This window comes from Ornithorhynchus anatinus, chromosome 2 (assembly GCF_004115215.2).
Source record: "Ornithorhynchus anatinus isolate Pmale09 chromosome 2, mOrnAna1.pri.v4, whole genome shotgun sequence".
NCBI classification, from domain to species: domain Eukaryota; kingdom Metazoa; phylum Chordata; class Mammalia; order Monotremata; family Ornithorhynchidae; genus Ornithorhynchus; species Ornithorhynchus anatinus.
The window spans coordinates 119,558,211-119,584,965 of record NC_041729.1 but is presented as its reverse complement, the minus strand read 5'-3'; the positions used below and the strand labels follow the sequence as shown (position 1 = coordinate 119,584,965).

The 26,755-nt window shown below is 43.9% G+C and overlaps 1 protein-coding gene across 3 annotated transcripts in view; it reads left to right on the top strand.

Moving 5' to 3' along the window:
- Positions 1–1,309: 1,309 nt before the first annotated feature.
- The window catches only part of DIAPH3 (diaphanous related formin 3), a 314,905-nt gene continuing 289,459 nt past the window's right edge, over positions 1,310–26,755 (top strand). For 2 of the 3 annotated variants that reach the window (XM_029057147.2, XM_039911199.1), the window contains exons 1-2: positions 1,310–1,417; positions 24,019–24,051. In XM_029057147.2, coding sequence (XP_028912980.1) covers positions 1,340–1,417; positions 24,019–24,051 — 111 coding nt within the window. In that variant the 5' untranslated portion in view covers positions 1,310–1,339. The remainder of the gene's footprint in view (positions 1,418–24,018; positions 24,052–26,755) is intronic. The other variant, XM_029057148.2, reaches the window with a different exon arrangement.

Genomic DNA, 26,755 nt, shown 5'->3' with positions numbered 1-26,755 from the left:
TCTCCCCCAGCGCTTAGAACAGTGCTCGGCACATAGTAAACACTTAACAAATACCAACATTATTATTATTATTAGTCCAGTGTTCTGCACATAGTCAGAGCCACGTCCTCCCGCGGTCCTGGAACGCCCTCCCTCCTCACCTCTGCCAAACTAATTCTCTTCCCCTCTTCAAAACCCTACCTAAAGCTCACCTCCTCCAAGAGGCCTTCCCAGACTGAGCTCCCCCCTTTTTTCCTCTGCTCCCTCTACCCCCCCTTCACCTCTCCTCAGCTAAGCCCCCTTTTCCCCCCTTTCCCTTTGTTCCTCCCCCTCTCCCTTCCCTACCCCTCAGCACTGTACTCGTCCGCTCAACTGTATATATTTTCATTACCCTATTTATTTTGTCAGTGAGATGTACATCACCTTGATTCTATTTATTTGCTATTGTTTTAATGAGATGTTCATCCCCTTGATTCTATTTATTGCCATTGTTCTTGTCTGCCTGTCTCCCCCGATTAGACCGTGAGCCGGTCAAAGGGCAGGGACTGTCTCTATCTGTTGCCGATTTGTCCATTCCAAGCGCTTAGTCCAGTGCTCTGCACATAGTCAGCGCTCAATAAATACTATGGAATGAATGAATGAATGAATGAATGAGGGAATGAATGAATGAATGAATGAGGGAATGAATGAATGACCTCACTTCGCCCCGGCCAGCGGCTCGACCCTGGCTGGTGATTGACGGCCAGCGGTAGCCCATCGCTTCTGCAGGAAGGGCCATAGGCGGGGCCGCTCTCTCGACCTCCCCGTTGATTGGTCGGGGTGGGCGGGCCCGGGGCGCGGCCTCTCTCGGACTCCCTTTCCATTGGTCGGGATGGGCGGGTCCGGGGGCCCGAACTCCCCGTTGATTGGTCGGGAGGGGCGGGTCCGGGGGCGTGGCCTCTCTCCGACTCCCTGTGGATTGGTCGGGGCGGGCGGGTCTGGGGCGGGGCCGCGCTCGAACTCTCCATTGATTGGTCGGGGTGGGCGGTCCCGGGGGCGCGGCCCCTCTCGGACTCCCTTTCCATTGGTCGGATTGGGCGGGTGGAGGGCGGGGCTGCGTTGGCGGGAGTATTCGGACGGCGGCGGAGGCGGTTGAGTAGTAGCGGCGCGCAGAGAGGGATCGAGGCTTCCTCCCTCCCGCCCGGTTCCCGCCCGGCCTGCTGGCGGCCGCGGGGCGCGGATGGAGAGACGCCGGCCCCGGCCGCAGCCCCCTGCCCGCCAGCTTTGCCCCGCCGCCGCCGCCGCCGCCGCCGCCTCCTCCTCCTCCTCCTCCTCCTCCTCCTCCTCCTCCTCGTCGCTCCGCGGCAGCGGGGAGAGCAAGATGCCGCGCCGCAGAGGCCCGCAGCCTTCCCCCGCCCCCCGCGACGCCCAAGACCCCGGAGAGAAGCGGCCCAAGTTTGTAAGTGATAAGAGCACTGTCCTAAGCGCTGGGGGAGACACAGGGGAATCAGGTGGTCCCACGTGGGGCTCACAGTCTTCACCCCCATTTTACAGATCAGGTAACTGAGGCCCAGAGAAGTTAAATGACTTGCCCACAGTCACCCAGCTGACAAGGGGCAGAGCCGGGATTCGAACCCATGACCTCCGACTCCAAAGCCCGGGCTCTTTCCACTGAGCCACGCTGCTTCTAAGTTGGGGGGCGGGGGGGACGACGACGACGAACCCTCGACCCAGCCACCCGCCCACGCCCTGCCTCTCCCCGAGCCCGGCAGGGAGCGGCTGCCTGGCGTTGGGAGGCCACGAAGGGGGCCGGATTCGGGCACACGCCCGTATTACTCGATCGCAATTATAACGTTGGTGTTTCTTAAGCGCTTACTCGGTGCAGAGCGCTGTTCTAAGCGCCGGGGTAGACAGGCTAATAGTAATGATGTTGGTATTTGTTAAGCGCTTACCATGTGCAGAGCACTGTTGTAAGCACCGGGGTAGACACAGGCTAATAATATTCATGATGTTGGCATTTGTTAAGCGCTTCCTGTGTGCAGAGCACTGTTCTAAGCTCCGGGGTAGACACAGGCTAATAATAATAATGATGTGGGTATTTGTTAAGCGCTAACTATGTGCAGAGCGCTGTTCTAAGCGCTGGAGGAGATACAGGGTCATCGGGTGGTCCCAGGTGAGGCTGCCAGTCTTCATCCCCATTTTACGGATGAGGTCACCGAGGCCCAGAGAAGGGAAGTGACTTGTCCACAGTCACACAGCTGACAGGTGGCGGAGGCGGGATTCGAACCCATGACCTCCGACTCCCAAGCCCGGGCTCTTGCCACTGAGCCAAGCTGTGGTAATGGGGTCGTCCCACGTGAGGTTCACCATCTTAATCCCTGAGGCACAGAGAAGAAGAATAATAATGGTATTTGTTAAGCGCGTACTATGTGCAAAGCACTGTTCTAAGCGCTGGGGGGATACAAGGTGATCAGGTTGTCCCACGTGGGGCTCACATTTTTTAATCCCCATTTTTGCAGATGAGGTAACTGAGGCCCAGAGAAGTGAAGTGACTTGCCCAAAGTCACACAGCTGACAAGTGGCAGAGGCGGCATTCGAACCCGTGACCTCCGACTCCCAAGCCCGTGCTCTTTCCGCTGAGCCACGCTGCATTCATTCAATTGTATTTATTGAACTCTTACTATGTGACTGTGGGCAAGTCACTTAACTTATCTGTGCCTCAGTTACCTCATCTGTAAAATGGGGATTAAAACTGTGAACCCACTTGGAACAACCTGATCACCCTGTATCTACCCCAGAGCTTAGAACAGTGCTCTGCACTTAGTAAGCGCTTAACAAATAGCAATGTTATTATTATTATGTGCAGAGCACTGTATTAAGCACTTGGAATGAACAGTTTGGCACCAGAGAGAGACAATCCTTGCCCAACCAATGACGGGCTCACTTGTTTATTTCTGGAGCCAGGAATTCTTGCAGTTGAGTGAACTGTAGCAACCTAGACTGAGGTGACCTAGGGCCAAGTAGACGCCAGCGATTGTGTTCGACAACAGAACTTGGCCCTCCCTACAGTGCCATCTTCTTCAGTGCATCGTTTAAAGCCGTTTTCGCTTGTGAATGTGCTTGCACACGGCAGGGCATCTTTCTCCCTCTTGCGAAGCCCTTAATTGTGCAGGTACAGTACACGGGATGCCGCTGTAGGTGGTTGGTGACGTGTCCCTCTAATGTTCAATTAGGTGATTCCTGCCTCTAAAGACCTCTCCGTCTAGGAGAGGAAGCAGCGCAGAAATAACAACCGAACGTAATTTTTCAGCACTTGAACACGTGCTGTCAGGCGAGATCGGTCGGTGGAGACGTGTGCTTTCTCCACTTTTAGACGCCCCTTCCGTCCAGTCCGGATGCTAATGTTAAACTTCTACGGGCTGGAAATCCAGAGCCTGGGCAGCCTCTCCCTTCTGTCAGTATTGGGCTGGCACGGTCCCAGCTAGAGTGCAGTGAAAGTGAGCGCACCAAAGCGGAAGTTGGAAATTTCCTTCCGAGGGGTTTGGTGAGGTTGTCTCGAGGCCTGATCCCATCAGAGTCCGACTGGTGTTAGCCCTGTCCAGATCCAACAAAACTTCCAGAGCTCAGAACCTGAGCCTTGCCAGAGACTTCTCAGACCTCCAACCTATGTGAGGCCTTCAGCTGTGGCAACAGAGGCAAATTTGCCGTGGGAGGAAGAGACGAGATTAATTACATTGTGCTTGTAGGACTAGACAACTGTATGGTAAATGAACAGATAGATGTATCCTCGATAATCCTTGAATAACATGAGTCGATATAAAACTTTAGAATTTTGGTTGCTCGTGAAGCTGACATGTAATACAATTGTATTATTATGCTAGGATTGACGATTTAAAACTTGATGTCGCTTTAGTCCGGGGATAGCCACACTGTGTCTCTCCATTGCCTCCGCCCCCTAATCAACTTTCAGACTCTTCTACCCAAGCAAGTAGCACTCTCAGCCTTCCCATTTCTGTCATCTCATGCCATTTCTAAACCAGCGCTACTCCCCCCCAGTCAATCATTGGTATGCTGATGCTTACTTTGTTTAGAACACTCTTAGGAGAGTAGAAAAACAGAGTTGGTAGACATGACCACAAAGAGTTTAAGTCTAGAAGGGGAGACAGATATTCTAAAATTTTGGATTTGCACATAAAAGTGGTGGGGCTGAGGGTGTGGTGAATAAAAGGTACAGATGTGACCCAGAAGGGAGAGGGAGTAGGGGAATTGAGGCATAGTTGGAGAGGCCTTTTGGAGGAGATGTAGAGAGATGGTGGCCAGTCAGCTTATGAAGGGTGAGGGAGTTCCACGCCAAGATGACATAGAAAACGCTGTGTTACTGGTTAAAAACTGCAAATGGTGGAGGAGGTGTCGCTTGATAGAGCCCTCAAACAAGGCTGCCCCTTCCTGAGACCACTTTCTCTCCGTCCCCACCGCCATAAGCTTTGGAGATAGTTGTGAGTATCTTACACTAAAATGAATCTTAGGCAGGTTCTAGGGCAGTAAGTTTGGCCACCCTCCTTCAGATCCTTCTCCTGGTCAATTAGGAGTGGGTGTTACTCTAAGAAACAACCCCAATAATTTAAATGTTCACCTTAATTTTATCCTCCATGTTTCTGGAATCTTTTTTAAACAGCTCAGTTTTAGAACTTGGCAGGTAAATAATCACTTCTGAAGAATATGTTTTCTTTTTGTCTTGTCTTATGCTGTCGAGTCGTTTCTGACCCATAGTGACGCCATGGACACATCTCTCCCAGAACGCCCCACCTCCATCTGCAGTTGTCCTGGTAGTGTATCCATACAGTTTTCTTGGTAAAAGTACGGAAGTGGTTTACTATTGCCTTCTTCCACACAGTAAGCTTGAGTATTCACCCTTGACTCTGATGCTACTGCTGCCCAGCACAGGTGAGTTTTGACTTGTAGCAGATTGCCTTCCACTCTCTAGCCACTGCCCGAGCTAAGAATGGACTAGATATGCCTCTGCTTGACTCTCTCTCCTGTAGTTGAGATTGGTAGAATACTGGAAACTCTCCAGGTGCCACCTTGAGAGGGTGACAACAATGTGAGTTTTCTGCAGTACAGTGTTCTGCAAGAACGCAACACCAGCATTAAAGGAGAAATGTGGAAGCTAGGAAAAGTGCAGAGATTTCACAGAAGGTCATATTTCTGAATAGATTCGGATGAGTGTCACAGCTCACTGAAGTGATGGAAAATATGATGTAAAGGAAGATCAAAGGTGTGGATGTTGTTAATCTTGGACAAAAGAAGAGGAAGGAATTACTTTTTAGTGACTCAAATATTCAGCTGCCCTTCATTTAGAAGATGATGCTACCAGTGGTGTGGCTGAAACGAATGATGGGATGAACTGACATTCTCTTTTGTATTTTGGGCATTTAATGACAGTACCGTATGCATTTGTCCCACACAGGGCAAGTCTCTTTCTTCGAGGTTGCTTCTTGGTATCCTCGATTTTTGTGTAATTCTGTCTCAAACAGAAGAGCCCCCACTCTTGATTGCTACCTGATTTCATTTCTTAGAGGGGGTTTTCTGTTTAGTTTGGACCTATTTGTAAATATCAAACTCATTCAAGTTAGTAATAAACATAACAACCCTTTTTATTATTATTATTTAACTTCAACACTCAGCCCAGGGAAAATTTAATTTTTCAGTTCAAAGTTTTGCAGTCTGGTAGCTGCTAGTAATTCTTGTTAATCATCCCCTCACCGGTTAGTTCAATTTAGATATGATTATTGTGTTCCGCCCAGCAAGGTCATGTAGAATTTGAATGAGTCTTACTGAAAGATTAAAAACCTCATTATTCTTATGGTTTGTTAGAACCTTTTTTAGAATTATAACATGAATTTAAAGTAGTCTATGTGCATTCTTCAGTGAGTAGGTAGAAAATTCCAAACGTTTATGGAAAAATACCCGTAGTGATTCATTGATTTAGGAAAATGATTTATGAGCCAGTGAACCATTTAAATGTGATATTAGGTTGGAAATGTAGTTGACTGCAGCAGTTCAGGGATTTAAACTGGATCAGGATCACTGAAACTTTTCTTTCCTTGTCCTTCTAAATGCCTTTAATAGTAGGCTATAGAAAATAATAATTCATCTACCTTCTATTTCAACATTTCTGTGACGCCTAAGCACTTAAGTGCCATAGAGATTCTAAGTATTTACATCTATAGCTTCCATACCTTATAATTTAATCACTAACTCATGTGCATATGCCTCTTCCTCCTTTATCCTAACCTTAATTTAGTGTGTGTCTACTCCCTCTAGATACCAGACTCCTTGAAGGCTGGGAATCTTGCCATTCAGTCAATGATCTTTGAATGCCTACCACCTCCTCCCAGCCCAGTCAAGTGTAGCCTGTGGAAATTCCACTCCATCACAGGAAAGTTTCCCTTATTTTGACCCAATCACTCTTTCTTTTTGTCATGATACTAAACTTGGCTGTCCCCAGATGATGCCGCTGTCTCCCCTGATGATCTCTCCAGAAGGGACCTTAATTCTCTCATTGCCCAAGACTGGGAAAGAGGGAGGAGTCACCTTCATTCTTGCCCCCCCAGTGCCACTTTCACTCTGTTCTATCTCTCTATCCTCTCTTTGCTGTCCTTTGAAGCCCATATCATCCACCTCTACTACCCACTCCAGTTACTAGTCATCTAGCACCCCAAAATAGACCCCCTCCTGCAAATTTCTGAACCATTCCTTTTCTCACATTCCTCTCCCTTTCTCCAGCCCTATACTTTATCCTTGGGACTTCAGTATACAATGACCTTTCCGCCGACTCCTTCCTCTCTCATCCACCCCACAGTCCTTCTGCTCCACTCCACCTTGCCCACTCTCTACCTTGGGCACATGCTCGATCTGTGATGTCTACTCACTGTACAGTCTCTATCCTTACCAATTCCGAAATTCCGCTCTCTGACAACCTCTTGACCTGCATTCTCTCCCACACACCCCCTTCCTACTAATACATTCTGTTTTCCCTTAGAGACCACTGATGTTTTGACACCCTTCTAATTTTCTAAAGTCCTCATAACTCTTTTGGTCTCCATACCCAACCTTTCCTTCTCTTGACACATCTACATCCTCAACAGCACTGTATCTATTGAACTCAACACCCTTGCTCCTCTATTCCCTCCATCAATCTCTTACCACCAACCCACAGCCCTGTATCACCTCCATAGTACATCTCCTTCGCTGTTGTGCACAAGCTTCAGAGCCTGGCTGGTGGAAATCAGGCCAACCTCACCCATCCCCAACTCATAGTAGCCTGCTTTAACTCTGCCCGTCGACAATACTTCTCCATCTTTACTTACTCCAATACCCATCGCCTGGGCCAGCCAGATGTTTCAGCCTTTTAACTCCCTCTACTAGCTCTCTTTCCCCATCCCCTCTCATTTGTTGCTCCTAATGACTTTGCCATGTACTTGAACAATAGAATTGAAATTGTCTGCCGAAATCTCCCCTGCTCCTCTCCAGTCCTTCCCTCCTTCTGCCCCTTCCACTCATATCCTTTCCTGCAGTAGCTCACTCAGTATCACCCACCTCTTCTCAAAATCCTCCCCCAGCCCTTCTCAAAGCCCTTATCACAGCCCTTGCCCCCTCTCTTCCTCCCTCTTTGAAAGATATCTTCAGCTGCTCACTTTTCATTGACTCCTTCCCGACTGCTTTCAAACGTGCTCATGTAATTCCCTATCCTTAAAATAAAAACAACAAAAAAACCTCCAAAATTCTCCCTTGACCCCCTCGGCACCCTCCAGTTGTCACCCTATCTTGCTCTTTGCATTCCTCTCCAAACTCCTTGAGTGAGTTGCCTGTGTTTGGTACTCCATTTCCTCTTCCTCTCCTTGACACCATCAGTCTAACTTTGCATCACTGACACTGTCTTCTCCTGATTCTCCTCCTCCTTTTCTGGCCACTGATTCTCAGACTCTTTCATGGGCTCCTTCTCTTCCTCCCATCCTGTAACTATGGGCGTCCCTCTAGGCTCACTTCTGGGTCCCCTTCTCTTCTCCATCTATACCCACTCCTTTAGAGACCTCATTAAGCTCGTGTGGCTTTAACCACCATCTCTTTGTGGACGATTCCCAAATCTACAGCTCCAGCTCTTATGTCTCTCTTTCTCTGCAGTCTCGTATTTCTTTTGCCTTCAGGACATCTCTTCTTGGATGTCCTGCTGACCTCTCAAATTTAGCATAGAAACAGAATTCCTCATATTCCCACCCAAACCCTATCCTTCCCTTGACTTTTTCCCATCACAGTAGACAGCACCACCATCCTCCATGACGTACAAGCCTCTAACCTTGGTATTATCCTCGACTCATCTCTCTCATTCAATCCACATATTAAATAATATCCTGTCAGTTCAACCTTCACAACATTGCTAAAATTCACCTTTTCCTTTCCATTCAAACTGCTACTGTATTATCCACACACTTATCCTATCCTGCCTTGATTACTGCATCAGCCCCTTGGCTCACATCCCTGCCTCCTGTCTCTCCCACTCCAGTCCAGATTAACACTCTGCTGCCTGGATAATTTTTCTACAGACCCATTCAGTCCATGTTTCCTCACTCCTCAAGAACCTCCCATCCACCTCCACAGCAAACAGAAACTCCTTACCATGGACTTTAAAGAACTCAATCATCCTGCCCCCTCCTTCCTTACTTCCCTGATTTCCTACTCAACCCAGCCTGCACACTTAGGTCCTGTAATGCCAACCTTCTCACTGTACCTCAATCTCATCGACCTTGCTGCCTAACCTCCCACTTCTGGCCTGGAACTCCCTACAGATGTTCACTCTCCCCACCTTCAAAGCCTTATTCATTCATTCAACCATATTTATTGAATGCTTACTATTTGCAGAGCATTGTACTAAGCGCTTGGAATGTACAATTCGGCAACAGATAGAGACAATCCCTGCCCAACAACAGGCTCACAGTCTAAAAGGGGGAGGCAGACAACAAAACAGTCAGCCATCAATACCATCAAGATAAATAGAATCATAGATATATACACATCATTAATAGAGTAATAAATAATATATACAAATATGCGCAAGTGCTGTGGGGAGGGGAAGGGGGAAGAGCAGAGGGAGGGAGTAGGGGAAATGGGGAGGGGAGGAGGGGTGGAAGGAAAGGGAGGGCTCAGTCTGGGAAGGCCTCCTGGAGGAGGTGAGCTCTCAGTAGGGCTTTGAAGAGGGGAAGAGAGTTAGTTTGTCGGATGTGAGGAGGGAGAGCATTTCAGGTCAGTGGTAGGACGTGGGCCAGGGGTCGAGGGCGGGACAGGCGAGAATGTGGCACTGTGAGAAGGTGAGCGGCAGAGAAGTGGAGTATACGGGGTGGGCTGTAGAAGAAGAGAAGGGAGGTGAGGTAGGAGGGGCCCAGGTGATGGAGAGCTTTGAAGCCAAGAGTGAGGAGTGTTTGCTTCATGCGAAGGTTGATAGGCAGCCACTGGAGGTTTTTGAGGAGGGGAGTGACCTGCCCAGAGCATTTCTGTGGGAAGATGATCCGGGCAGTGGAATGAAGAATAGACTGGAGCAGGGAGAGACAGGAGGATGGGAGATCAGAGAGGAGACTGATGCAATAATTAGTTGGGATATTATGAGAGCTTGTACCAGCAAGGTAGCAATTTGGATGGAGAGGAAAGGGCGGATCTTGGTGATGTTGTGAAGATGAGATTGGCAGGTTTTGGTGATGGATGTGTGGGATAAATGAGAGAGCAGAGTCAAGGATGACACCAAGGTTGAGGGCCTGTGAGGCGGGAAGGATGGTAGTGCCATCCACAGTGACAGGGAAGTCTGGGAGAGGACAGGGTTTGGGAGAGAAGATAAGGAACTCAGTCTTGGACATGTTGATTTTTAGGTGGCGGGCGGACATCCAGGTGGAGATGTTCTGAAGGCAGGAGGAACACATCTCCTCCAAGAGGCCTTTCTCAAGTAGACCTTCATTTCCTGAGGTGTACATCCCCTTGATTCTACTTATCTTGATGATGATGTCTTGTTTTTCTTATGTCCTGTTTTGCTTTGCTGTCTGTCTCCCCCGTGTAGACTGTGAGCCCGTTTTTGGGCAGGGATTGTCACTATCTGTTGCCGAATTGTACATTCCAAGCGTTTAGTACAGTGCTCTGCACATAGTAAGCGCTCAATAAACACTATTGAATGAATTGAATGAATTTCCTCTCTCCCACTCTCTTCTGCATTGCCCGAGCAGTGGGATTGGCACCATTTATTCACCCCTCTCTCAGCTTGTGTATATATCCATAATTTACTCATATTAATGACTTTTCTCCCTCCCTAGAGTGTAAGCAGAGAATGTGTCAACCAACCCTGTTATATTGTCCTCTCCCAAGCACTTAATACAGTGCTCTGCACACAGTAAATACTCAAATAACAATTAATTGATTAATCTGGCTTCCTTCCTCTTTACCCCACAAAAATGGCCCTCTAAGGTCACCAATGTTTTCCTTGTTAAATCCAACCGTCTCTATTTCACACGATTGAATGAATGAATGAATAAATGAACGAATCCTATTTGACCTATCAGCTGTCTTTGACACTGTGGACCACTTCCTTCTCCTTGAAGCATTATCTAAACTGGGCTTCACTGACACTGTCCTCTCCTGGTCCTCCTCACATCTCTCTGGCCACTCATTCTCAATCTCTTTTGCAGACTCCTCTGCCTTCCACCCTCTAACTCAGAGGGTCCCTCAAGGCTCAGTTCTACATCCCCTTCTATTTCCACTCTTGGATAACTGTTTTTTTATGGTATTTGTTAAGCACTTACTATGTCTCAAACACCATACTAAGTGTGGATGTAGGTTCAAATTAATTAGGTCAGGCACTCTCTATCCCACATGGGATAGTACTATACAGCACTAAATAGTACTCATTCACTTCCACGGCTTCAACTACTGTCTCTACGTAGATGACTTTCAAATCTACAACAACTCCAGCACTTACCTATCTCTTCTGGAGTCTTGCATCTTCTAGACTGTGAGCTCGTTATGGGCAGGGATTGTGTCTGTTGTTCTAATAATAATGTTGGTATTTGCTAAGCGCTTACTATGTGCCGAGCACTGTTCTAAGCGCTGGGGTAGACACAGGGGAATCAGGTTGTCCCACGTGGGGCTCACAGTCTTAATCCCCATTTTACAGATGAGGGAACTGAGGCACCGAGAAGTTAAGTGACTTGCCCAAAGTCACACAGCTGGCAAGTGGCAGAGCCGGGGTTTGAACCCATGACCTCTCACTCCAAAGCCCGTGCTCTTTCCAGAGAGTTCTATTGTACTCTCCCGAGTGCTTAGTACAGTGCTTTGCGCAAAGTAATCATTCAGTAAGTACATTTGAATAAATGAATCTCCTCCTGCCTTTGGAGCATCTCTACGTGGATATCCTGGCAATACCTCAAACTTATCCAAAATAACTCCTCATCTTCCCATCCAGCTCTATCTTCCCTCTGACTCTCATCACTCTAATAATAATAATGGTGTTTGTTAAAAACTGTAATGAGCGCTGGGGTGGAAATCAAATCAAACCGAGTTATATATAGTCAAATAAACTCTCTATATGGCCTTTCAGTCACTCAATGAGCTCTCCCCATTCTACCTTACCTCTCTAATCTCTCACTGTAATCCACACCAGACACTTTGTTCCTCTGTCAGCCCACTCACTTTACCTTGATCTTGTGTGACTTGCCCTTGTCCGCATACTCTCTGTTCCTTCATATCAGATGGACCACAGATCTTCTCCCCTTCAAAGCCACCCTAAAACCGTTTCTCCTCTGAGCCCTTCCCTGACTATTCCCTCATTTCTCCCTCATTTCTTCTCCTCACACTCCCTTCTGCATTACCCAAGCACCTGGATCTGCACCCCTTAAGCATTTGATATTCATCCCACCCTCAGCCCCATAGCATTTAAATGCATACCTTTTTACTCTGCTGCTTCCCCTATCTGTATGAACATTAGTGCAGTGGGGATAGGGTGAATATCAAAGTGCTCAGTGACTACAGAATCGAGTGCAAAAGAGAGGAAGAAAAGGGTGATGAGACTCATTCATTCATTGTCATTTTATTCATTCAGTCATTTATTGAGCGTTTACTATGTGCAGATCACTGTACTAAGCACTTGGATTGTGCAATTGGCAACAGATAGAGACAATCCCTGCCCAACAATGGGCCCACAGTCTAACGGGGGGAGACAGACAACAAAACAGAACAAAACTAAAGAGCAGCACTTGAAAGCAGCAGAAGGCAGCAGCACTTGGAAGCAGAAAGAAGAAGCATTTCTGGCAGAAGGGGCTCCCTTGACCACAGACTGATATTGGACCCTTAGGTGATGGAGTGAGTGAGTATGTGTCACTCCCTTGCACATTAATAAAAACTTTTCACAGTAACATTCGTGATCAGAGGTGTGGTTTGACTATTAAGTGCTTACTGTGTGACGGGCACTGTACTAAGCAGTTGGGAAAGTGTAATACAACAATAAAGTGTGACAATCCCTGCTCACAACAAGTTCATAACCTAGAGGGAAGAGAGATAGACATCAGTATAAACAGGCATCAATACATATAAATAAAATTATAGATATATACCTAAATGCTGTGGGGTGGGGAGAAGGAAGGAGAGCAAAGGGAACAAGTCAGGGCAACGCAGAAGGAAGTGGGAGAATGAAGAAAAGTGGATCTTAGTCTGAGAAGGCCTCTTGGTGGAGATGTGCCTTCAATAATTATTCAAAGAGGGTGAAGATTAATTTTCTGGCAGATTTGAGTAAGGAGGGTGTTCCAGACCAGAGGCAGGACGTGGGCCAGGGGTCGGCGGTGAGACAGGTGAGATTGAGGCACAGTGAGAAGGTTAGCACCAGAGTAGCAAAGTGTGCGTGCTGGGTTGTAGAAGGAGAGAAGCGAGGTGATGGAGAGCTTTAAAGCCCATGGTGAAGAGTTTTTGTTTGATATGGAGGTGCATAGGCAACCACTGGAGATTTTTGAGAATGGGGGGCTTGACATGTCCTGCATGTTTTTGTAGAAAAATGATCCAGGCAGTAGAGTGAAGTATGGACTGGAGTGGAGAGAGGCAGGAGATTGGGGAAGTCAGCAGGTTAGTCATGGAAGACTTCTTGGAAGAGGTAAAATTTTAGTACCAGAGAATGGTGGTCTGTCAGTGCTGAAGTGGGAGAGATTTGTAACTGGAGGGAAGATGTGAGCAAAGGGTTGATGATAGAGATGAGTGAGGTTCAGTAATTTGGTGTTTGAGGAGTGGGGGTAGTGGGAGAGGAGCAGGATCAGGAAAAATGGAGATCTGATTATGAACTATGTGCATTTTTACAATGTGAAACCTTGAATCCCAACTATCTGCCTCAAAAATAGTTTTGAAAAAGATAATAATAATAATAATGTTGGTATTTGTTAAGCGCTTACTATGTGCCGAGCACTGTTCTAAGCGCTGGGGTAGACACAGGGGAATCAGGTTGTCCCACGTGGGGCTCACAGTCTTAATCCCCATTTTACAGATGAGGGAACTGAGGCCCAGAGAAGTTAAGTGACTTGCCCACAGTCACACAGCTGACAAGTGGCAGAGCTGGGATTCGAACTCATGAGCCCTGACTCCAAAGCCCATCTTTTTATATTTGGTGAGATCTGAAATTTCTTCACATCTTTTTTTGTTAAATCTGCATTGTGGCATAACAACATTTTCCTGCATGTTTATATATTGCCTTATAAATTGAATGCAAAAATGGTCTGTTTATCATGTTAACACAAAACTTGTCTTTGCCTGCAGAGTAATTCAGGTTGTTTTTATGCATCACTGTTGTAAACTATTTTTAATTCCTAGCTCTTAGTTTATTATAGCTTAGTACCTAAATGAAAGTTTAAAGACAATGCTTACTATTTCACTTATTTCAAAAATGAACTTTTAGACCTTTAAATTATAGATTAAATAGAGCTTTTTTACTTCCTGGGTTACTAAGGATCAAAGTACTGATTTTTGCTTTGAGCTAGATTTTACCTAACTTTCTTTGTGGGATTTCACTGAAACATCCTTGCTTAAGACACATTTCTCAAATAAATTCAACCTTTACAAATTTTGCTAATTTCAAAAATGAAAGCATTTTAATGACTTAGTTGTTGGAATGGAAATTTTTGAACAGTGAGTTCATAATGGAAATACTTTTTTATAGAAAAACCTATTGCTCATTTTCTTTTATCAATTCACTGAAGTTTCTCCCAGTTATAGTGAACAGGTTGCCGAGTTCTCCTTTTGTAAGACCACAAGAGAATTCCCTCTGAAATCTATTAGTATTACTAATCCTCTATTAGTAAAGGTATTTCCTGCACTAAGCGCTTGGGATAGTACATGACAGACCACAACCATCCCTTCTTTCATTCATTCATTCATTCATTCATTCATTCATTCAATAGTATTTATTGAGCACTTACTATATACAGAGCACTGTACTAAGCGCTTGGAATGTACAATTCGGCAACAGATACAGTCCCTACCCACTGACAGGCTTACTGTCTAATCGGGGGAGAGAGACAGACAAAAACAATAGCAATAAATAGAATCAAGGGGATGTACATCTCATTAACAAAATAAACAGGATAATAAAAATATATACAAATGAGCACAGTGCTGGGGGGGAGGGTAAGGGAGTGGGGAGGAGCAGAGGGAAAGGGGGAGAAACGGGACTTAGCTGAGGGGAGGTGAAGGGGGTGGGTAGAGAGGGAGCAGAGGGAAAATGGGAAACAGTCTGGGAAGGCCTCTTGGAGGAGGTGAGCTCTCAGTAGGGCTTTGAAGATGGGAAGAGAATTAGTTTGGCGGAGGTGAGGAGGGAGGGCATTCCAGGACAGCAGGAGGATATGGGCCAGGGGTCAACGGTGGGATAGGCGAGAACGGGGGACGGTGAGGAGGTAGGTGTCAGAGGAGCGGAGCCTATGAGGTAGGCAGTAGGAAGAGAGAAGGGAGGAGAGGTAGGAGGGGGCAAGGTGATGGAGAGCCTTGAAGCCTAGAGTGAGAAGTTTTTGTTTTGCATGCAGATTGATAGGCAACCACTGGAGGATTTTAAGAAGGGGAGTGACATGCCCAGAGCATTTCTTCAGGAAGATGATCCGGGCAGCGGAATGAAGAATAGATTGGAGCGGGGAGAGAGGGGAGGAAGGGAGATCAGAGAGAAGACTGACACAGTAATCCAGCCGGGATATTATGAGAGCCTGTACTAGTAAGATAGCTATTAGGGTGGAGAGGTAAGGACGGATCTTGGCGATATAAAGGTGAGACCGGTAGACCTTGGTGATGGATTGGATGTGTGAGGTGAATGAGAGAGCTGAGTCAAGGATGACACCAAGGTTGCGGGCTTGAGAGACGGGAAGGATGGTCGTACCATCCACAGTGATAGGGAAGTCAGGAATAGGACAGGGCTTGGGAGGGAAGATAAGGAGCTCAGTTTTGGACATGTTGAGTTTTAGGTAGTGGGCAGACATCTGCACATAGTAAGCTCTTAACAAATATCAACATCATGATGATGATCCAGGTGGAGACATCCTGGAGGTAGGAGGAGATACGAGCCTGAAGGGAGGAAGAGAAAACGGGGTGGAAATGTAGATTTGTGTGTCATCTGCATAGAGATGATAGTTGAAGACGTGGGAGCAAATGAGTTCACCAAGGGAGTGAGTGTAGATGGAGAACAGAAGAGGGCAGAGAACTGACCCTTGAGGAACCCCTACAGTTAGAGGATGAGAGGAGGAGGAGGAGCCTGCGAAGGAGACTGAGAATGAACGGCCAGAAAGATAAGAGGAGAACCCAGAGAGGATGGAGTCCGTGAAGCCAAGGTGAGATAAGGTGTGGAGGAAAAGGGAATGGTCTACAGTGTCAAAGGCAGCTGAGAGGTCAAGGAGGATTAGGATCGAGTAGGAGCCATTGGATTTGGCAAGAAGGAGGTCATGGGTGACCTTTGAGAGAGCAGTCTCAGTAGAGTGGAGGGGACGGAATCTTATTAAAATTACATCTCCTTGGAGAGGCCTTTCCTGACTAAGCCTAGCTTCCGTACTTTACTCCATCTTTGTTCCGTCACCCTATCCCCAGCTCCGCAGTATTTATGTACGTATATTTAATTTATTTTCTTCTCTAGTAAGCTCCTTGTGGGTAAGAAATACGTCTACCAACTCTGTCACATTTTACTCTCCCAAGTGCTCAATACAGTGGTCTACACAGTGCAAGTGCTGATTAAATACTATTGGTAACTGTGGAATTTGTTAAGCTCTTATAGGTCAAACACTCTTATAAGTGCTGAAGAAGGTACAAAATAATCAAATTGGACAGAGTCATTTGTCTTTCCTAGGGCTCATGGTCTAAGGGGAAGAGAGAATGGGTATTTAATGTCCATTTCATCAATGAGTAAATGAGGAACAAAAGTTAAAGTGACTTATCCAGGATCACCCACCAAGAGTGTGGCAGAGCCACTTCTGAAGAGGGAAATGAATCCCAAATCATTAGACCTTTGACTTCATTTTGCCCTATAATTTCTGGAAATTTTAAGGGATTGGGAAGAAAATGGAAGCTTAGTTTTATTTTTCAACTGGGGCATGCAATGATTTCCATAGTTTTGTTCTCTTTTGTTGTCTGTCTCCCCCGTTTAGACTGTGAGCCTGTTGTTGGGCAGGGATTGTCTGTATTTGTTGCCGAATTGTACATTCCAAGTGCTTAGTACAGTGCTCTTCACATAATAAGCGCTCAATAAATACGATTGAATGAATGAATGAAGTCAGAGGTGATAGGTTCTAATTCCGGCTCCACTACTCTGCTGTGTGACCTTGGGCAAGTCACTTAACTTCTCTGTGCCTCAGTTACCTCATCTGTAAAGTGGGGATTAAGACTGTGAGCCCCATGTGGGGCAACCTGATAACCTTGTATTTAATTAGTCCAGGGCTTAGAACAGTGGCACATAGTAAGCGATTAACATATACCATTATTATTATTATTAACCCCTTTCAGTCAATGTGACTTCTTCTCCATGAGGGAATTAAAAGCGGGGAAAAGTGATGAACCATCCATCTTCCTTTGTCCATTGGATCATGCATTTCAGTTTCTCGGTGTCTCAGGTGAATTTGAGGGGCCACAGTTCTATCCAAATTAAAGACTGGACTCTCGTTGCCCCTTGCAACTGTCAGCGCTTTTAAGAGTGGATTTAGTAGCTCATTAAAATCCTAGTTAGTTTAGCACTCTTGGTTCTGTGCACACTTAATTTAACAAATGCAAAAGTACAATTTATAAATGTGAAGGCATATTTCCCTTTAGTGTTGTGCACAACAGGAGAGATTTATGTAGACATTAAGAATAATAGATTGGAGAATAGTGATTGACACTGGGGAAGAACATTGGAAAATATGTAATGCGTTTTGTAATTCCTTAGTAGATAGGAGTAGGACTCGTTCTCTTCGATTCCTTCCATGCAGAGATTTGTTTTGGTTAGACTTTGGTTTTCCTTCTCTGAATCAATGAGCTGCAAAGTCTTAGGCTTACTTCCCCCTCTAGACTGAAAGCTTATGGGCAGGGAGTATATCTACCAACTACCAACTGTTGTAATTGTACTCTCTTTAGTATAGTGCTCTGTAGACAGTAGTGCCTATATTTTCCCTTTTGGTCCACTTCCTACCTCTCTTCTAGTTCCTCCCAAGTCAACCTTCTAACTGCAACTTGGTTTCAACTTCCTCAGCTCTGTCCGCTGGCACATGGCTTCTGGGTTGAAACCCTCAACCTTGCCATAGGTCTCTCCACCTTTACCATATTGTTTTTCAGCCATCTTTAGCACTGTAGAGTTTTACATCCTCCTTGCCCTGGTGTACTTATAAATTTTCATTTTACTTTTTGCCTCTGTAGTTAATTTTTATGTTTGCCTCTCCCATTAGAGTATAAGCTCCTCATGGTCAGGGAATGTTCTACTTTATTTAGAACAACAAGTGCCTAGTACAGTGCACCACTCCAAATGGGTGTTCAAAAAATACCCATAGTTCAGAAGAAGTTCCACCAGGTTAAAGGTCATCATTCAACTCTATGGAGTGTGCCATGCTAAGGATTCTTCAGACTGAGAATAATTTAGTATTCAATCGACTCTCCATTTTTCTTTCTCTGCCTGTCTTTATCTTGGAAATCACAGGTACAGAATTCTGCATTACTCTTCTCTCACCCACAGGAAGAAATTAATGGAGGCAAGTTTCATTTTTCTTTTGCCCCAGTTTTGAAGTAGATGTGGCAATCAGGAAAGCAACATGTCAGTGGAAAGAGCATGGGCATGGGAATCAGAGGGCCTGGATTCTAATCTTACCTCCACCACTAGTCTACAGTGTGACCCTGGATAAGTCACATAACTTCCTTTGGCCTCAGTTACCTCATCTGTAAAATGAGAATTAAATCCTTGTCCTTCCAATTTAGACTGTGAACCTATGTAGGAAAGGGGCTGTTGGACCTGATTATTGTGGTGGTAATAAACTCTATATGCCAGGTAATGTACTGAGCACAGGGGTATAAAGGGGTATACATAAGATGATTGGGTTGGACACATCGCTGTCCCACCCAGGGCTTGCAGTGTTCATCCCCATTGTCTTGTACCTAACCCAGAATGTGCTTTGCTCATAGTAAGGATTTAACAAATACCATTAAAAAAAATCAGTGCAGAGGTCAGAAAGTGAAACATAGGTGAGAAAATGGGAATGGATAACTTGTAAATTGTTTTAAACTCCCTCCAGTGTGATCAAGGGTGGAGTAGTCATAATGGATTTTTCATGTCTTAAATGTCTTTGTGTAAAATATTGTTACAGTGCTGGATTGTAAAATGGATAATAAAACAAGGGCTACCTTTCAGATGTCACCATGTCATTGAATTTTTTCATTGCTGAATGAATCAAGCAGGAGTTAAGCTATTTATTCCCAAACTCTCCGAAGCCATTTTGCATCAAGTCCTAAATCAAGATCATCTTTTACTAAAACAATTCTTCTGTTGGTATTCACACTTCTCTTTAACAGTCTCAGGCCAGGCCTAATTGTTTGCTTGTAATCCAAGTAGAATTAATTATTCTAACTAGTCCCCCAACAGTTCTTGGTGGTTGCATCCTGATGAATAACTCTAGTGGAATTGCTAGATAGCAGAACTAAATGAGCAATTTCATGAGCCCAAAAGCAAGTTATTGGCCAAATAAGGCCTCCCTGGAAAGCCAGGGCTATCTATTTATTTTATGTGCCTTTACAGACTGCTGAACAATAATGTGCCATTTAGGGTGTTTTTTTGGGGGGGTTTCTACATGCAAATGGTGATTAGCTTTATGTGACTTGACTGCACCTTTGCTATTTTTATAAAGTAAGCCTAAGCATAAATTTAGATCCTAACTTATTGCACAACACCTGTGAACAGTTTTAATAGTCATCTGATTAACCTGTAAGGTAAGGAAGTATAATAAGCAAGTGGAATTTAATTATACACAGTACTGCAGTTAATAATGCTTCTTTATAGTATGGTTGTATTATGTGGATTATCAATCTTTTACAATTGTTTGATGAGCAATAGATTGACTTAAATTCTGGCTAGGGAGTGTTATTAAGTACTCTACCCCTTTCAGTGTCTTTCATAGACCTACATAAGTTATGAATCATTTATTTAGTTAAAGCATTTTACATGTCATTAAAAATGTCCCTCCCTCCCCTCCCCTGCCCCGCAACTGGGCTATGCCACTCTAATGAAGGCATGCTTAAATTTTAGATTTATGGAGTACCATTTGGTGTTCTCATCAGTAGCCAAGCAACTCGAGTAGCTCAAAATAATATGACTCTTGAACTTGTGGTTTGATTACCTATTTGCATGTAGACAAAATGACTCCCTTACTCCCAAATATTTAGTAGTATTTTCTTGTCATATCTTGTTCTTTCTCCTGCTCCCCTTATGTGTAAATCATTTTTGTTGTGGGTGGTAATAGCATTTCTTGATAGTTCTCTGAATGGAAAGTTCAGAACGAAAAAGTAACACACTTCCAGCTCATAGGGTGTTTACATTCTGAAAAGAGACACATATTTTCAAAGTAATAAATAATGGAATGTGCACTTGAATGCATGCAAGTCTTAGAATGAGTACAAGTACCTGTGGATTTCTATGACTTGGAAATCTAGGAATTAAATCAGGAAGGCTTGATTGAGTTTGCAGACTTTCAGGAGGAATGTGGGCTGTTGGATTTGAGAAGAGTGGGAGTTCCAAACTTGGAGACAAGTGTAAGCAGAAGGACAGAAGCAGAAGTTAGCTACAGTTAGAAGTACCATTTTGTCTGCTCCATTACAATGTAATCAGTGACTTTTATTGAGCGCTTACTATATGCAGAGCACTTTACAAAGCACTTGGGAGAGTGCAGTAGAGGTGGTGTAGACATCAAAACGTGGGCCAGAGGAAAAATTCAGAATCCCCGTGTAGGATGCAGACCTGCTTGTATCACTAGGTGCCCAAGTAAATATACCATAACTAATTTACAACAGGTTGAAAGTGAGAGGAGTGCAAATGTGAAGATATACTACTCAAGTCAAACACTGGAAATAATATTGCAGACACGAGTTCCCATAATATACCAGCATAATTGAAAGATAAGGAAATTCGAACAATTTACTTTTGAGAGGAATTAAATGGCAATTTTGGGATTATGAACATGTTGAATGCTTGGGTTAATTAAGAGTGTGTAACTGCACAAAAGGGTATAATGCAAATGTTGTAGATATTGAGTATTTAAAAGCACAAGGAAATTACACACCAGCTAAAAAATTGAATTTAAGAAGATTGCATAACAGTAATGCATACTCAATGGAATGTATTATTAAAATTAAGAGGAAATTAATAAATGAGACATGTCAGGGATAATAAAGTAGACTTGTAAGTACAGCATACAAGTAGTTTTTTTGTGTGAATTGGCAGTGGCTAAATGCTTGTCCTCTGGGAGTTCAAGATTCTGACACCTACCATAAAGGGAAGCTAGTGTCTACATTTGACCCTTTGGAAAGTTCGGTTTTATTAGGTAGCATTTTTAAGGAAGAACTAAGTATCGCCAAAAAGAACGCAAAACATTCAGCACTTTGCGGGGGGGGGGGGGGGGTGGCAATTGAAGTGAGAGGAGAAGGGATGGGAATTTTATTCTTTGTGTCATCGTAGTATATGGCACAGCCATTGCTTTCAAAATGTAGGCTGGCATTGGGGAAGGGGGAAGACTTAATGCTGAGTGGGTAGAGCATGTTTTTAACTCAAATCAGCAGGGGTGTGGTTTTATTTTTGAATAGCCAGAGTTCGTGATCACTGTGTCCTGTACTGTAGCACATTCATAATTATCATGGTGTTCCTTTCTGGTCATGGGCTATTATTGTTGCCTAAACCAACAACCCCCTCTCAGGGTTGCACCTCGAGAGTTCCAGTGCTTTACCAGTCTCAAATATGGGAGGGAGAGTCAAGCAGAAGCATCCCCGTTCCGTTCCTATCTTCGGCAGTGGCTAGCAAGTGGAAGGCCAACTGTTACAAGTCAAAACTTTCCCTTGCAGGGCAGCAGCGACATGGGAGAGAGTTTGAGGGCAGAGACTTAAGTTTACTGTGCAGAAGGAGACAATGGTAAACCATTTCTGTATTTTTACCAAGGAAACTCTATGGATATACTACTGGAACGATTGTAGATGGAGGTGGGGTGTTCTGGGAGAGATGTGTTCATGGTGTCACTATGGGTCGGAGATGACTCAACAGTATAAGACAAGATTAGACTGAGGTCTGGCTTTGTGCAGGGCACCAATTCTAGCTACTTGGAAGAAGACCTGGATTCTATTACTAATAATAATGTTGGTATTTGTTAAGCGCTTACTATGTGCAGAGCACTATTCTAAGCACTGGGGTATACAAGGTAATCAGGTTGTCCCACATGAGGCTCACAATCTTCTTCCCCTTTTTACAGATGAGGTAACTGAGGCACAGAGAAGTTAAGTGACTTGCCCACAGCCACACAGCTGACAAGTGGCAGAGCTGGGATTCGAACCCATGACCTCTGGCTACCAAGCCCATGCTCTTTCCACTGAGCCACGCTACTACTACTACTGTAGCTATGTCCACTGCTTTCCTGCTGTGTACTAATAAAAAAAATTGTGGTATTTGTTAAGCACTTATTATGTGCTAAGCACTGTGTTAAGCACCGGGGTAGATACAAGATAATCAGGTCCTACATGGGGCTCACTTAAATATTGAAGTTATTGAATCCCCATTTTGCAGATAAGGGAACTGAGGCAAAGAGAAGTGAAGTGCTTTGCCCAAAGTCACACAGCAGATAAATCGCAGGGCTGGGATTGGAAAACAGGTCCCCTCACTCCCAGTCCTGTGTTTTTTCCACAGACTATGCTGGTTTCTATGCTATGTTCATTTATTCATTGAATCCTATTTATTGAGTGCTTACTGAGTGCAGAATACTATACTGAGCACTTGAAAAGTACAATACAGCAACAGAGACAATCCCTGCCCAGAACGGGCTCAGTCTAGGGCTGGGGGAGACAGACATCAATACAAGTAAACAGGCATTAATATAAATAAATAGAATTGTATATATATATATTTAGGTCCTGTGGGCTGGGGAGTTGGGGGGAAGAGCAAAGGGAACGAGTTGAAGTGATGTGGAAGGGAGGGGGAACTGAGGAAAAGGGGGTTTAGTCTGGGAAGGCCTTTTGGAGGAGGTGTGCCTTCAGTAGGGCTTTGAAGGAGGGAAGAGTGATTGGTGGATTTGAGGAGGGAGGGCATTCCGAGCCAGAGGTAGGAGGTGGGCCAGCGGTTGGAGGTGAGATCGAGGCACAGTGAGTAGGTTAGCACTAGAGGAGTGGAGTGTGCGGGGTGGGATGTAGAAGGAGAGAAGGGAGGCGAGGTAAGAAGGGGCAAAGTGATCGAGAGCTTTAAAGCCAATAGTGAGGAGTTTTTGTTTGATATGAGGTTGATAGGCAACCACTGGAGATTTTTGAGGAGCGGGGTGACATGCCCTGAAGGTTTCTGTAGAAAGATAATCCGGGCAGTGCAGTGAAGTGTGGACTGAAGTGGGGAGAAGCAGGAGGTTGAGAGGCCAGAAAGGAAGCTGTGTGACTTTGGGCAAGTTGCTTCATTTTTCTATGCCTAGTTCTTCATCTGTAAAATGGGGATTAAATACTTGCTCTTGCACTTACTTCAACTGTGAGCCTCTTGTGGGGCAGGGACTGTTTCTGACCTGATTACCTTGTATCTATGCCCAGCACTTGGTGGTCGAAAAATAGAAAACACTTAGCAAATATCACAATTATTAAATATGACTCATGTTTATAATAATTTCTAAATTGGCTATATGAAACATTAAGGGAACTTTGAAAATGTGTAGGTGGGAGAGCCCAGAAATGAAAGTTGAACAACGTTTAAACAGAGCCTGAAAAGTTAAGGACATATATGCGTTTGCAGCAATACTTTATTATCTGCCACTTGTCAGCTGTGTGACCTTGAGCAAGTCACTTCACTTCTCTGTGCCTCAGTTCCCTCATCTGTCAAATGGGGATTAACTCTGAGCCTCATGTAGGACAACCTGGTGATCCTGTGTCTACCCCAGTGCTTAGAACAGTGCTCTGCACATGGTAAGTGCTTAACAAATACCACCATTATTATTATTATCTGCTACAAGGTGATGGTTCATTCAAAGGGCCCACATTTTTATAGTGCTTGGAATCTATTGGAAATGCATTAATTTACTGTCTAATGACAATTAATATACATCGACTAATTTTTATAATCTGTTGAGGTGCACTATCATTTGGAAGAGTTTTATAAATACTCAACACTCATGAAATGGTCTAGTCTTCTCTTTGAGAAGACATTAAAACAATTTGTAAATCATTTATGAAAGCATGTAAGGGATTTAATGTGGTGTAGGAATTTATATATACTCTAGTATTGAAACTAAAAATCAAATTTTTGTGGTAAGATACTGATGTGATCAGATCTGTCGTTTTCAGCATTTAAATATGAAGACACTGACTGATGATATGGTAAGGTTATCCTTGGTTCTGTTATGCAACTAAACTAACCAACTAATTGGAAAGTATTGCTCCTAACCCTTACATATTGCTAGAACATGCATGTATTGCTAGAACATGCATGTGGCAAAGCAATGTAAGCTTATAGATGTTGCTGATCTACCAGAATAAATAAATAAAATTACTGCTTTTAATTAGTAAAGGGTATAAAGTGTCTGCATGTGTAAAAATGTATGTCATGCATTCTTCTGCTCTGATTTACTAGTCTCAAATTTTAGTAGAAACAGTTCAGTTTTGAAATCAGTCACAAAATAATAATTGACTTATTGCCTAGTTGATAAAGCTATTTTTAAAACATTAACACTGCTCTGTAAGGGCTTTTCTAAAGAAACACTGTGTATAGTTTAGAGGATCTCTGCATTTGGAAAATGGGAATTGGTTTAAGTATCTGTTGGAAACATCAATCAGTGGTATTTTCTGAGTACTTTGTGCAGAGCTCTGAACTAAGCACTTGGGAGAATCATCATAAATTGACAACGCTTTTATAACCAAAATTGTTGTTCGATAGGTTGAATAGGAAACGTCACTCCAGAAAAATACTTATAAAAGGTAGCAAAACTAGGTAATGAAACAGTTTAGGATTGTTCAAGAACTGACGAATGGCATTTTTTTCTTCTTTTTTGAAATATCTGATCAATTTCTGAGCATAACAACTGTGTGTATGAGTGGTGGGTGGGGATGCAGAAAAAATATTTCTTAAAAATATAAGCTCACAATGGTGAGTATTCTTACTATATAGACACTGTTGTATTATATTTTAGTTCTCAGAGAACAAATTACACTAGTCTCTTAATATAACCGATGTAGTTGTCAGAGAGAATTTTTTAGACAGTTTTTAAAAATAGTGAATCCTAGTATTTGTGCATCTTAGCCAATTTTACAGATACCTTGATTTATTACCATACTCTTCCCCTTGTGGCTTATAACCAGTGTATTAATGGGGCTAGCTCAGGAATGTGGGTACATTATGAAGCTCCTTTATTAGTGTGATTTCTTGTTTTGGCCTTAACTTCTTTCTCCAAGGAAATCATCTGGGTTTAGAATTAAACTTTCAAACTCCATGAAAATAAATCTTAGAATGTTTTATTTCTGGTTAGCCATTATAACTTAATATATGGAAAAGACATGTGGAATGGGTTAAAATGCCCCTCTTCCTTCCTCTTCCCTCCCCACTCTGCTTTGAGATGGAAGTGCTGGCTGGCTGAAGAGATCTCACCTTTATGACCTTGAGGTTTCGAAGAGAGGTAGCCTCCTTGAACTTAGCCTTCCTTCAAAAGTAGGAACCAATCATTTTTCTTTTCTGTTATCCAAAATATTGAAGTATCTCAAACAGATTTGGGCCTGAATGTTTGTACATCTCTCCCAGGAAACCTAAAATTTTCTACTGAATTACTGAAGTACAAAGCAGGTGAAAAAAGGATGCCTTTTTTATAAATCCAGAGAATAAACAGAAAAGCCTGGGAAAATTTCAGTTTTAGAACACATGTGTAATGTGTAGGGCCAATTTTCTTTTCCTTTTCTTTACCCATGCCTCAAGTTTGGGCTTTGTGGAATTTCCCCAGAGCCATCTAAAACATTAGTAGGGTTAGGCTATCTAACTTAAAATCCAAGTTTATTTACCATTTTGGGGATTAAAGAGAAACTTAAGCCAGAGGGAAACTGAAAGAAAAGAGGACAGAGGAGACATTTTAAGGACATAAAGCCTCAAATAATGCTGCACCCCTGCCGAAAAGTGGAAAGTGGGAGTCATTTGTTGATGATAGAGCAGCATGACATACTGCCATCAAGAAAGGAGTGAGTTGTTTTTGTTTTTTTTAATTAAAAGCCTGGCAAAGCGTGAAAGACAAGGTGGCAAAATAAAACAGTGCCAAGTGCTGCAAGCATCAAACATGGCTGTACAAGTGACAGCTTTTCTGTGTGTACATTGTGCTCACAAGTAAATTTCACCAACACAGATGCCTTCTTTGAATTCCAAGGACATTTATAAGAAATTACTCTTGGTGTGGTTTGACCATCCAACACAGGTCTACTTCTATTAGAAATTTTTCAGTTTCTCCCCATACAATGTATAATAGTAATAATGTTGGTATTTGTTAAGGGCTTACTATGTGCAGAGCACTGTTCTAAACGCTGGGGTAGATACAGGGTAATCAGATTGTCCCTCGTGAGGCTCACAGTCTTAATCCCCATTTTACAGATGAGGTAACTGGGGCACAGAGAAGTTAAGTGACTTGCCCACAGTCACACAGCTGACAAGTGGTGGAGCTGGGATTCGAACCCATGACCTCTGACTCCTAAGCCCGTGCTCTTTCCACTGAGCTACGCTGCATCTCTGAAATGTTCATTTCATGTACATATTATCTTAGGATATAATTCCTGGGAATGTTTTAGTTTTACTAAAAACCGACTTTGGTCAAGATAGAGTAGGATTAATATTACCCTGCTTCAAGATAGTGCATGTCTTTTCTTTTATCATTCCCTTTACTGTTAGAATTTATGGGTTAGAATTATAATTCTTGATACTAGCAATTCAGTAGATTGTAAGGTCCTTTTGGCAGGGAATGTGTCTACCAACTCTGCTGTGGTGTTCTCTCCCTAATGCTTAGTAGAGTACTTTGCACACAGGTGCTTTATAAATACCATTGATTGATTGATA